We start from the raw sequence: 14,303 nt of genomic DNA on the forward strand, positions 1-14,303 counted from the left end.
CACAATTTGTACTACTTCTTTTGTCTTATATGAAAATCTGCATTTGTGTTCAGTTCCCCAGAGTCAATGCTTTGTACAAGAACTGTCTTCTGCCATTAGAGCTGCAAACATTTTGGGGAAAGCTTCTACCAGCTTTTCACAGAGTGAAATTTTGGCGCATGTTTCTAAGCAAAATTACTTCAACTAGAGTCGAAAGAAAAACCTCTCGAAACATACATTTTTGAAGAATGTGACTTTTTACTCTTGTCTCTAACACAAGACATGTGGGGTACCTCAGGGTTCAATCCTGGGACCCCCATTTGACAAAATGTTGTTTATTGCTTGTTTCATAACTAGTAACTGTATGATGTTTTTATGATGCAAAGCACTTTGCCTTGTTGCTGAAATGTGCAATACAAATGAACATGACTTGACTTGATGAAACTGAAAACCTTCCTCAACTTTTAAGTGTTTATTTCTAATTTAATTGTTTTTGGCCTACTCTGCAGGTAAAATAGCTCTTCTGAAGTTTGTAAAAAAAATTTAAACGTGCACCTTGTAGATTTTTGTTATCTTTATTTTAAATCTCAAATATTTTTAGAAAGTATTTAATTTGAGATGGTTTAATTTTGAAAGGGAGCTGCATGATATCAGGAAAATATTTATTTGCTATAATACCGCTGTAAATTGCCATTAAATTATTCATTATAATTTTACCATATTCATACATTTCTTTTTTACCATTACACCTCACTACTACTAAAATAAAACATAAGTTATTGTCCATTCAACAGGCTAAATTTATTACTCTATACAGAGCAGGAGTGCATAACATTTAGCATAGTGCCAAATATTGCATCCAGGGAGTCCTTTACGACTGTACTGTAAATACATATTGACTGTGATTTAATATATGATGCACTTTTATTTAGTGAGTGTATTATTTCCATGCTGTATTTAGGCTTTAGTTAAAACATTTAATTTCTCTTACTGCAACAGTAGCAAAAATCTGCCAAATCATGATTTTGTGCACCATTATGCCACTAGTTGAGAGAGAAGAACCTAAGTAGGTGACATGAATCACTGTCTGTAAATCCCAGACTGACTTCGGCAGGGTATAGGTGTGTTGAAAAACACTTCAGAGACATTTAATGTAAATGCAGATTTGAACAGTTTTCTTCTATGATTTGTGCAAGCTTAACGCATATTTTCTTTGAGGTCAATATCCCTTTTCATATAAAGAATTGCAATGTAATTTCCTTTTAATGTTCTACATTTCAACAGGAAACATGCAAGTTCAGGCAAAAACGGCAACTTCCCTACTCTGGGTCAACACCAGTTGCTGTGCTGACATTATTATTTTTTAATTTTTTTCAGTAATCCACAATTTCCTGCTTAAAGAGGTTTCTAATCTACTTGCATCTTTGAAGAGTTAAAAATGAAAGTAAATAGATCTGAAAACCGGGATGTTTTGTTTGGAAACTGTTTATATGAAGCCAGAGTACAACTCGACATCAGCAGTATTTAGGCTCGTTGGTCTAGACCAACAAACTGTCACTTCTGTTTAACTGAAACCACACATCTGGGGTTCTCCAAAAACCCGTTACACGATACTTCAGAAACTAGCTACACCCATTTCCTGTTACTGAAGATCATTGCCTGCTTCACTGAATGTGAAAAGAAAACTGAAGGGTGTCAACATAAAGGTACCCTGATATTTTTTAGATTTGTATTTTGCTGGAAAACCTTTTCTCAGCAATGACCGGGGTCAGTGGAAGGATGTAAAGAAGATTACATTCAATGTTTTCAGAGGACAATCATTGAGTTTTAAAATGCCAAACTTTCTTCTGGTCAACTTGAGTATCCAAACACTTGTGCGTGTTTATTGAGTAGAAGTTATTGTCTGTGTCAGATTTCACACTGGTCTCCAACAAATATGACAAACAACCTGTCTAGTTCGCTTTCCATTTGATTAATGATCACCAAAGTCCTCGTTTTCACCCCTTAGTTGACCATGGAATCAGTTTCTTTGTTATTCCACCGCCTTGCCGCCAACCCGTGGATGAAAATTGCAATTATCTGGCGAGCCCATCACACAACCTCGGCGGAAACCCGAGAAATCTATATGGCTCCCTAATGAGTACTGAGCACCATTGCTGCCATTTGATTAGGAACCTAATTGCGATAATAATGAACAAATACACCCAGCTCGGGCTAAAACGTTCTTGTAAGCATTCAGCTAATTAATGGCAATTTGCCCGTTGATGCTGATGAAGGAGAAAAATCACTAGGGAGATGCATTTTCTCCAAACCCACAAAAAAAAAAAAAAAAAACAACGTACAGTACTGACCATGAAAAAGATCTGATAAGAGTTCCATTCAAAATTACGGCTACAACCTGATCTGAGTAAATGTAAATATTTTAGTCATCTTCCAGGTATCTGCCTAAACTGCAGGTCAAAGATTTGACAGCATTGTTTAGCTCTCTTGAAAGTAGGCCAAGACCGTGTCACAAAACAATAACAACAACGCAGACGGGACAATCTGCGACGACAGCAGCCAGGAAGCTCCCGCTGGCTGTTTGGAGATCCAGAGGAAGGGATGGTTGGTAGTAACATGCCTGCGGCCACACAATACCAACAAGCAGGGAGGATGACAAGACAGAAAACAATGAGTAACACAGACAGTCAGAGACGGTGCTTTCTATGCACAAAACATTACCAGTAGGACTAAACGAAAAACAAGAGGTACTCAGATGGGGACATGGAAGCTCCGTCTGCCCAAATCTGATGTCTTTGCATTACTCTGAACACAGCCAGGCCGTGCTGTTTCTGACCAATTAGGCAGGCATAAAGGCCAGGGGCTGGGACTCAGCTAGCGGCTCCGTTTGTCTGTTGGTTACATCTAGGCCACTCTCTCTTTTCTCCTCTCGTATGTTTGCTGTGCCGCAAAGCCAGAGTGAAGTGAAAGGGTGGGTGGATGTCGGTGGCAGGGTGGTAAAGGGAGTGTTGGATATTTCATTCAGCACCAAGCAAAAGATGTCAAGCAGAGCTTACAGTAAACAAGGCCACGTCTAGACCTTTTATCCCCTCAGTTTTCTACATCAGTAACAAGCAGACACGCCTAACAGGCCATCACACACTCACTAAATCCAGTATGCACAAGACATATAATAGAGGTCCACATGCAAGACTGAGGACAATTACAAAGGTTCAATAATCTTTTCATTTGTTGTTTTGGACAGAGCTGCACCATACAGGTTTTTCCTTGTTAATACAGATTCACCTTTTCTTTTTAGGTCTAACCTGCCAATTCAGTTAGAAAAACTATATTTTCACATAAACAAAAGAGAACATTTGGATTTTGATCTTCTATTTCTAAAGTCTGCTTGATCTCCAGCCCACTCCCGTTGCACCCACTTGCTTAGCAAATAGCAAGCCACTTCTCAAAACAGAACATGTGTTTGTTACATTGGACAGTCTCACATAAAGCCAAAGCAGGGATTATAAAGATTAAGCATCCTGTTTTCTTAGCCTCATCATTAAAATGGTGCAGAAGCAGTTGTAGTTTTTAGTATGGGCAATATGGCTACTAGTGTTCAAAGTAACATTGCTTTACTTTTCCAGACTACAATTTTCATTTTTCTCAATTTCAAATAATCAATAGGTCATGGAATAAAATCTTGAAATACAATTACATTTTCCGAACATTTTTGTTTTCGATGCTTTTCCAGACTTCTTAATTACTTGTTTTAGACTTCTTAATCCTGGTGGTTTCCAATACTTTTAGTTAGTAGCTGTTTTCTCTAAAATCCTTTTCCTTAATTATATTTGTACATTAGATTTAGAGTTAGTCCATCAAAATAACCTTCTTTATGACATGTACGAATTACACACATACTGGATCAGTTTTAGGTTTTAATCAGCAAAAATTTGTAGAAAGAGATTCCATTCTAACTCAACAAGTTTTGTGGACTTTACAATTTGTGGCTTATCTTATTTAGTGTTTGCTTACTATTTAATTAGGCCTGTGTTTTCTTCTCTCTTAATCCATTAGAAACCATCAGTAATGGATTAGAATGAGATGTGATTTGTCCTCTTTAATAAATTGTTGTTTCTTTCATTAAATATTAATACCAAAATACAAGAAACCACATCTCCATCTGCTTCAGATGAAATTATTTACAGTCTACGATATTTGCTGCAAATGTGCTGCAGGTTCTTTGAATGAGGTAGTTGTTTTGATTCCAATGGAGAATGAGGAAATTACAAGAATAAAGCCTAACCCTAAACTTCATCCGACTAAAAAAGTGCATCAAAGAACATCCTGTTGATTGATGCATTTATAGTCCATAAATAATTGGATCTCTTAGCTTTTAAGTTTACTATGGTAATATATGAATACAACGACAAAAGGGGAGGAAAGACCCGGGAAAAGATACTTTAAAGTAGAACCTTTCTCCCATTTATCACAGGACATCAAAGACAGGATTAAGATGTACCCACACACGATGTCCCCATTATGTCAGTATTGCTGGGAACTCTAGATATATGCGTTACAGTGGAACTTATTGCAACATTGCAACAATAAAGGAGTTGATTGTGCAAAAAAAAAAAAAATGTAGAGTGAGGTTAAAATCCTAGAAAAACAAACATTTACTTCCAAAAACAACACAGAGTCAAGACTGAAGCCTGAACTTGGCTCTTCACTTTAAGCACAGGATCAAAATATGACAGAATACAACCTGGGACTTTACCCTTTACTTTCACAGGCAACTGATGCAACACCTGAAGGCTACAGTAAACACTGGCAGAGAGGGCCTGGAAAGTAAACAAATAGCCTATGAAAGTTTGATTTAAGGACCAGGCTGTGCAAACACAGAAGTGCATAGAGCTTCAGTAAAAACCTCTCTGCAGACTTCAACTTCTAGATTGTAGTCTGCGGACTTCAACCTAGGCCATAATTATGACAAAAAAATAAATAAAATCTGCATTTCTCGGTGGTGCTTTAAAACTGCAATGCAACATTTCACTATCATCTTCACAGCAAAACCATTTCAAAATTAAGTCTCACTTTGAGTCAAAACGGTTAAATCCAACACAGGACCTCAGAAAGAACTCATTGTTCTATACTTGGTTTTATAGAAAAAAACTTCTGGTTTGTCCTAATAAATCATCTAAAGACAATAAAAACAACTGTAAAAGAAAACAAAAAAAACACACCAATTCATTCAAAGGGATTCCCTAGAGCTCTAATAGTATTCAATAACCCTTCAATGAATAACCATATGAACTCTTCCCTTTGTACACATATCACTGAGATCACACTGCCACACGCTGTAATAAAACACACCTATATAAAGCAGCCAATGAGTATTCTCTAAGAATTTTAAACAGGCTGTATATGGACACTGATGTATAAATGCCAAAGTTAAACTAGGATGGCCTGCCTGCCTCAACAACTACTTTCCCTGAAGAGAGTTCTGCAAGAATAAAAAAAAAGTAAGATAAAACTATCCTGACTGCAAAAGAATGTCAGTCTTCATTTCACCTGATCATTCTTTTCCTGCAGTGATTGCTTTGGGAGAGGGTTGTTATTCTATACTTTATAAGCAGCGTTCATCATCCCAGAAAAATAATCCCCTCTGCTGTCCTCGAAAGCTTTTTTTTGTTTCTGCCTTCCCTTTACCTCTATCCTGCAGAACACACGTTTCCTGGATGTAGATGTTTTAACCTTTAGGGTCAACTATTTAGAACTTGAAGTCTCTCTGCTTCAACCTAAGTGAGTCAGCACAGTCAGTGTTTTAGCACAAGACTATGGGAAGAATTGGCAATAAGGGAGGATCGTGCCTTGCGACTGTTTTCAAACCCAATAAACACATTTTATATTTATTGGGATTTTTGTGATAGAAAGAACACAAAGTAGTGTATAGTTATTAAGTGGTAGGACAAGAAAGGATTGTTTTCAATATTTACAAATGCAATTCTTTAAGTGTGACATACATTTGCTGTCAACTCCCTTTAGAGCATCATAAATACGAAGGACAGACCAGACTGATCAGGGATAGAGTTGCAGAGAGGCTTAAAACTGGGTTAGGCTGAAAACAATATCCCTGACCTTCAAGCATCTCACAGAGTACTGGCAAATTGATTAATTAAAAATCTAGCAATACTGAAGAATAGATCAAGGAGAGTGTTGACCGCAGAAGCAGCAGAGATGACAGGGGTAACTCTGGAGGAGCTGCAGGGAACAGCTAGTGTGTGAAAATCTGTCAACAGGACAACTATTGGGTTAAAATGTAATGTGCCGTATAATAAAACAGCAATATATTTAGTTAAACAAAGGTTTTCTGATAGAAAAATAAGTTTTCCAATAATTATTATTCCATGTTCAAGGCCCTCAAAGTCATGTCAATGTACATCTAATTTGCTTTTACTTGAATTTGTAGATGCAACTAAGGGACGCTTTTTTTGAAGACTGAAATGCATTCAACGAGGCACATTGCATTTCAAAAGGTTTGTCAACACAAAGACCCAGACAATAACACAAGCTGCAATAAAAAAAAGATTAACCGGGAGTATGACTGTTTATGATCGCATTGTTTTAGAAAAGAAAGGGGGGAAAAAACATAAGGCAGAATACCTACAACATTCCTGTGAATGCTGCTCAAACACAAGTCATCAATTCTATTTTGCTGGACAGACAAGGTCTGCGGCCAAGCCAAGCCAAGCAGCACTGAGCAATAGATGAGACCTGCCTCTGCCATCATTGACTTGCACAATATATCAATATACAGCGGTCCGGGCGGTTCACTATCCTACATAAACAGACCGAAGACGACGACGGGCTTACATTCAAAACCCCAGCAGCTGACATTTGCACAGCATCCACAGAGGAGAGCAAAAGCACAAACGCTCAAGCTCTGCGGGACAACACTAGGAGAGTGTGAGCCTTTTCTTAAGACTTTGTTCATCTTCCGTCTCTTTCTTCTCGCACAGTAGGAAGCATCTCTCTAGCTCAGACAGACAGTTGTTTGGCACACCTGACGGGGAAGGAGAGGAGGCAGCAGGGAAATGAAGGAAGGATGGAGTTCATGTCGCTCCAAGCCAGCTGGGAGGGACCGGCTTAACATGAGCATTTTATTCAGTCAGTCACCCCTCTCTGTTGTCATTACTTCTATAAGTAGATTTAAAGTCCAGCTACAGCATCACCTACTTCTGGGGAGTACTTCCCAGTTTGTGTGTGGTGGTGTCAAGGTGCTTTACAGCTCCAGCTGCTTAATGTCACCAATTAAGATTTCCCAGGAGATCATTTGATCACTTCAAATGATCACATATGTTTCTTCACACATTTCTTTTTTGAAGAAGAAGAACTCTGAAATTAATTGGCAACAATGAAATAAGCATAGCTCCACCATAAACAACTATTTGGCAGTTGAAGTTTTCAAGATTATGGCTGTATCGTCAATAAATCATCATCATCATCATCATCAAAATACCGGTTTGTGCAACATTGATATTGGAAAGGACTGCTTGGAATCCAATGATTGTTGGCTAATGTATTCCAGCTGTTATGAAATTGCATTTTTAAAGCTAATAATATTTAACTTCTTAAGAGTCTCGGCTGGATAGAAGTGACGTTACCCAAACTGTTAAAAGGTCACCGAATGTATGATGCACACATGAGGAAGAAAGAAAATAGCTACGTACTGCAACTGATATTTTCATATTTACCACTGATGCCAACGTAAGATTTCACAATATCGTAGAGCGTAGTTAGAGACAAACATAATGAAATAAATCCGAAATGAATGAGCAGAATTACTTTGTTATAAATTATTTCTTTTACACATAATAATTCACCAGAGTTGTGTAAGAATGTCTTAAATGTATCGGCAAGGAGAGCCAACCAATCATAGGTGTCCACTGAGTGTTAGTTTTACTGTATTTGTATTATATTTAAACCATCACTTGGAAGTTTTCTCTCTATAAAAAGAAAAGTGGGAACAGGGTCAGTTCTAAAAAAAAAATGTTTTAAACTGATATACAGCTCATTATTTTTGGTTTATGTACATACACCCACACAAGTATCCGTCAGTCAGGTGATCACTGTTTTTAGTCTACACAAAAATGCAGCTGCAGCAAACCGTTCTATCTGTAAACCTACAACTCCACATTTATCCCCAAGCTCTTGACCGACTAAGCAAGTGTGAGCACAAAAACAGGACAAAGGAGCCCTGAAGACTTATTGCTCCACTGTAGGAGGCTGTGCCAGGAGAAACTGCAGAGGGTCTGTCCTCTCACTGCAGATCTCAGCTGTCAGCTCCATCTCCTCCTCCGTGTTACCTTCTCCCCTTTCATATGCATCGCCTGTTTGAAGCCATGGTATAGAGTACGCTCCAATTTCCTCAAGCAAAGGCCTCATTCGACTGCGTCGGCATATCTCTGTCAAGCAGTCAGTGGACGAAGAGAGGAGTAAATCGCCGGCTTTACAGATACGGCTTTTAGATGCACATTACCCTTTTGATGTGTGCAATGTTGTGAAGACCAGCAGAGGAGAGAGATAGGGAGGCTTCACTCTGAATATGCTCCAGCCCTCCAAGCCACTGAGCTCTCGACAGTCTCAGACGGCCTCTTTACTCCAGTTTTTCCCTCTCCTTCATCTCTGCATTTTGCATTTTCTTCAGTACTCAAAGTTTTAGCTTAAAGGACACCCGAAACAAAATATGCATGCCACCCTCCTGTTGCTCTCGGCGTGCATGTTTGTGGTTAGATTCCTGCTGCCCAGCTCCTTATACCACAGCTACTCGGGCAGCAGTGCAGGCAACACAGTGAGAAAATGAAAAATAAAAAAAATAAAAAAACATCATCACAGAATTACAAAAAGGGGTTTGTATGAAAATGACTCCCGTCTTTATCCTGCTGGGGACTTTTGGATGAGAATTACTTTAGCAGGCAGTTGTTGGAATAGGTACACAGCACCTTGGCAACTTTGGGAGTATTGGCCGGTATCCTGAGGGCTGGCTTTTAACATTAGTGATGTGTGATCACGCGGTCATTGTCCCTCGTTTCACCCCATCTTGGCAGTGGATGCACACACAGAGGGAGAATGTGGGGAGTCTGCTTTCTTGTTGCTGGCAGTTTGGAGAAACGATGCCCATTCACAGTTTTGGAATTGAAGCCTTCAGTGGGCCGGAGCAGCCCCTTTCTGTTGGCTTGCAGTGGGGGGTAACATTCTCTCTAACATTCCACTAAAGTGAGGAAAAAAAGGCATTTGCAGTGATGGGTTGGCTGAAGACAATATAAACTGGTACAACAATAAAATATTTATAGCGTCTGTATGATAGCTTAGGCTTCACAGAGTGTACGCCGCTGTGCACCAACGGCTCTCTCTTTTTGAAAGGCTGCTTCCAAGGAGTCAAGAATTTTTTGTGATCTCCTAATGTGATTTTAATCAGCAATTCTCCTGACATTGAGGGTCTTTCAGCATTTTCCTTTGAGCTTTAGCAGTTTTAACTCATTTTCTGCACAGTCCTTTTTATCTGACCTAGAGAGCATAAGGTGCAAAGTGAATCATACAGGTTTTATACAGTATTTAAAAATCATGTCTATAAGAGACTGATCTTTAAAAATTAGGTAAAGATCTCACCCAGAATCCAAGAGATATATCAACCTATAATAGATCATCTATGCAAGTTTCAGCTAAATGTACTTTATCGGTTATTGTCTTGGGAAAAAAAACTAGATAGAGCTAAAACTGTGCCAATTCCGGTCATAATTAGACTCAATGCATTTCCATATCACGCTGTTCATAAAATATTTTTGAAGTTAAGTCTGTAATCAGGAATTAACTGTGTCATTGTGATGAACGTCTTGTGAAAGAACTAAGCATTTTTTCAATGCTGCATAGCAACACTGGTTCATCCTGTGACTTTTGAAGTCTCCTTTATTGGTGCAAAAAAAAAAAAAAAAACATTATCCTGGAAACGGGAAGGCCGGACACTGAAAGGGCAGCAAAAGTCAAAATGAAAACTTTAAAAGAGCTCTAAAGAGCCTGAAGAAATACTGCCATAAACTACTTTAAAAGTGATAAAATATTGCCACATTGCAGCAAAATACACAAAACTAAGGGCATTGCTCCAAACTTTTACAAAGTAATGTAAATCAGAACTGCTGAAACAGGAACAGAAAAAGGTTGTTTGTACTGGTTCAGTTATTTTTATTTTTTTTACTACAACTGCAGACCTGGACAAAGTTAAAGTTTACAATGTGTCAGCAAGTGCTGGCAGCATGAATGTAAGCCTCCAGGAAAACAGAAGCTGGCTGCAGCACAGTCGACAAACTGGAGAGGGTGGAGAGAAAAAAAAACAGCAGAAAACCACATATGGTTTCTGTGTGCCTGCTCTAGTTTTGGAAACAACTAACATTGTGCATCAGTATTTAGATGACAGGATGGTGGGCTCTAACTACTCCCTTGTGCAGCACTTAGCTGCACAGATCAGCCAATCTGATATCTACTTGAAAGAGCATCAGCGAGGGAAGTTATGAGTCAGTGAAGCTCAGGGCACCAGGGCCAAATAACCCTTTGTCCTCTGACGCCTCCATCACCATGTAGCACATCACCTCTAGGCACGAGAGAATGTGAGCAGCGTGAGAGGGTGACACCAAGCTGAAAAAGAGAGTGACAACAGGACTTATCCGTGTCACATGCCAAAGCTGAAACCCATCTGTGAGTATTCGCCAGCCACTAGCCTCCATCGCACTCCTCCTCCCCATCTATGCCTCCCGCTCCCTCCACCTCCTCTCGCTGCCATGAGTTGCCTTGAGTGGGTACAGATGTGTGATCTACAGACGCTCCCACTCCGGAGCCCTTATGGGTGCCACAGGGCTCAACAAAAGGCTGACTTAAAAGAGCTTCAAGCCAGAGAGTCACTGCAAACAGTCACATCATTTCGAAGCGATTGCATGAGGGAGATGGAGGTGTTACAGCACACCGCAGGATTGACGTTACGGAGCATGATTTTAATGAAAACTACAACGAACACCATATAGCTCTGATAAGAGATGAAATTAAAAGATTAATTATTCTCCTGTTGCAGAATTCCTGGTCTAATTAAATTTTTGAGAAATTTTAGTCACTAAAATATTTTTGTTTTCGTCAGGAGCAAACTGACAGAAATGTATCTGAAACCAAAAAAATAAAAAATAAAAAAATCAGCTCTGGGTAATTTCAGGACAGTGATATGACGGAGGGAATTATTTAGTCTGTTTGACAGCAGCTCAGCTGAGAACTGTCCCATAGTTTCTATAATGAGACTGTCAGATAAATCATATTCCGCACTGGAAAAGCATTTTCCTCGGTTTGTGTCTTCACGCGTTAGGGGAAGGCAGACAGCTGTATGTCTGGTGCATGCTCTGAGAATTTAGTATATTTTGAAAGCGTGCATAACGCCAACTAAAAATACAGAACAAACATCACCACAAGAAAAACTCCCTTCAGGCTATTTTGGCAGACCTGTATCAGATCGCTTGATCAATGCCAACTCCAAATATCACTTCCTGTTTAACGTTATACCATCAGATCTTCGCAGAACAAAGCACGAGGACTATCTTTAACTTTTAGATCCACCCTCCACCCCTCCTCTCCTCACCTCTTTCACTTTCTCCCGGCGGTCGTTGGTCTTGGGGTCTGCCGTACTCCCGCTGTCTCGTCCCAGCGCAGGTTTGAGCAGGCATCCTTGGAACTTCTTGAAATTAAAAGTATCCGAGTTGGCATCAATGTGAGCGTCGGAGACTCTCTCCATCAAGGAATCCGCTTTGGACCGGGACACGGTCAGGTCCTCCTGAGCTTTGCCCCCTGCCAGCCGCTCCTCAGTGGCTTCGTTGGAGACAGAGGGCTTACGGCTCTTCGTCTCTCCTTTGCCCGGGGTCATGTCCCTCGTATGCTCCGGCTCCTTGGGTCTTTTGAGGTGCTCCCTGACATCGTTCTCTGACCCGGAGCCGACGGTGACCGGCTGGACTTCTGTCTTGGACAGAAAAATGCGTTTTAGTCGGACGGAGTCCGGCAAAAAGAACAGGGCTCCGAAGCACAGTGTTACCAAACCCGAGAGGAAGAGTAAAAAGACGAACTTCTGGGACAGGCGCAGGCCCATGCCCGATGCAGAAACACCGGGCAACTTTCGAAAAACCATTGAAAGTTTCCTTTGGGCTCACGCTGCGTTTACAGTAGACCACACGGTGCTTTGGTAGCAGCGCCTCTGCTGCCTTCAAGCTGGTGTAAAGACTAAATATGCTGGACTCCAAACACACCCCCAGTGGTTTTATCTCACTATCGATTGGATTTGCATACGCGAATGTTAGACGTGACTCCACCTACAGTTAGTTTTTACATAAATTAGCAACTCTGGATCGTATCAGTGACAAGAGAGAGCAGGATGTGGGTTTATATTGCAAATCATAATAAAAAAAACAACACAGAGCTTTAGGACTGGCTGCGTTTATAAACACTACAAGCCATATAAACGAAAGCAACCGGCTCCAGGAATAAATGCACTACTAAATGTGAGCATTTAACGACTGTTAGGCCTTTGAACAAAGTTGTGGCTCGGTGCGTTATTCCACGCCGTTCAGATCGTTACAGCGCATTGCCCTGCGGTGCGAGGCGAACATCACAGCATCTTTCCCCGATCTCCGTTTCAGCAGACCCACGCTTCTGCATTACCAGCTCACAATATCACGTTGTTTCAGAATAGATTACGCGCCGCTTTGTTCGCCTCAATCCCCAATCAGCTGGTGGACGGAAACGCGTGTATAAGCATGTCTCCGTATCTGTCAATTGCGCTCCTCCGGCAGCCTCCGGTTTCTCCGCTCTACTCCGCTGCCGTCGTCAACACGCCGGGCGAAACAAATCCCTGGCAGGCGTGAAAGAAGGCGGGTTTTGTCCCATGTGAAGTTATCCCGAGTCTCGATCCAAATCCCTATGAGAAACAAATCCACCATCCAGTGTGCCAGTTTCCAACAAAAGGCAGAGAGGGGAAGAGAGAGAGAGAGAGAGAGAGAGAGAGAGCTTCTGCCACCGCTGCTGCTGCTGCTGCTGCCGCGTCGTCGCTCCGCGGTGCCCGCCGCCTGCCGTGCTTAGCTCCGCTCCGCTCCCTGCGCTGCGCACCGTCGCTGTGCCGCGGACGTCCGCTTGCGTCGAAATTTGAGAGGAGAGGGCTGGAAATGTAACATATAGTGCGGGCAGGGTGAAGAAGAGGGAAAATAAGGAGGAGGAGGGGGGTGGGGGGGATGAAATGGTCCGCTGCGCGACAATCCAGTGGGCTGGTCTGATTTCTTGATGGAAATTCACAGCGGCTTATCACAACACGGTTAATCCGTTTGATGAAAATGAGAGAGGTCTGAATGGCTCTGCGTGCTGGGATGACATCTACACTACTGAGGAAAAAACAAGCCTGATTAATCCTGGAAAAGCTGAAGAGGAGATGTCTGCAACTGCTGCAGATGTCTGCCTCATCAGCAAGGCAGCACGATAAAAACAAATAAATAACCGATGATGTTTTAATTAGCTGCGGGTCAATTCGCCCCTTTGGTAAATCATAGCCTCATTTCGTACCCACGCGTTGCCATTTCGACTCTTCAATAACCTGCCTACCATCTTCTAGCTGTATTTTACAACTGCATAAAAATGTTCACAAATGATGGAGATAGTCATAAATATATATGGATATGATTTAAAATGTCTTCCCAAAAATACAATCTTCCCAAAAAATATAGCAGTATGTAACGGTAATTTCAAAAGTCTAATTAATTCAGATTCAGCACGTAGGCTGATAGTTCTGTTTGTTCGTGTAAATTTTAAGAAATGTGGCTTCAGCTAACAAAAACCCAACAATCTGTTGCTCAGAAAAAAGCAACAGGAAAAATAGTTATCAGTCCAGAAAGCAATTTTATGGCCTTTAGAATTAGAAGGAAGACTGCTGACTTGACAGCTCGTTGATCATAGAAAGTTAAGTGGAAAGAAAAGATGTGGTAGAAAAAGCAAATATAACTTTATCAGCCCAGGTTAAGTCAGTGCTTAAAAAGGCACCACATGCAGAACATGGGCTGCACTCCTGGTGTTGAATCAGAAACGTCAATAGCATCTGGCTAAGGAATTAATGGGACTGGACTGTTGTTCAGTGGTCCAAAGTAATCTTATCTATCCATTATTTATAGCCACTTACCCTAGAGTTGGGAGATGGTGCCTGTCTCCTGCAGTCATTGGGCGAGAAAGGGGGTACACGCTGGAGAGGTCCCCAATACATCACAGGAAGACAATACTGTGCA

At 40.9% G+C, this 14,303-nt stretch overlaps 1 protein-coding gene across 1 annotated transcript in view; it reads right to left on the reverse strand.

Moving 5' to 3' along the window:
• The window catches only part of LOC103477781 (mannosyl-oligosaccharide 1,2-alpha-mannosidase IA), a 207,581-nt gene extending 194,345 nt beyond the window's left edge, over positions 1–13,236 (reverse strand). The window contains exon 1 of the mRNA XM_008431079.3: positions 11,630–13,236. Within this exon, the coding sequence (XP_008429301.1) occupies positions 11,630–12,169 (540 nt within the window). The 5' untranslated portion in view covers positions 12,170–13,236. The remainder of the gene's footprint in view (positions 1–11,629) is intronic.
• Positions 13,237–14,303: the final 1,067 nt, after the last annotated feature.

The sequence above is a fragment of the Poecilia reticulata genome, chromosome 16 (assembly GCF_904066995.2).
Source record: "Poecilia reticulata chromosome 16, P_reticulata-male-v2, whole genome shotgun sequence".
Lineage (NCBI taxonomy): Eukaryota > Metazoa > Chordata > Actinopteri > Cyprinodontiformes > Poeciliidae > Poecilia > Poecilia reticulata.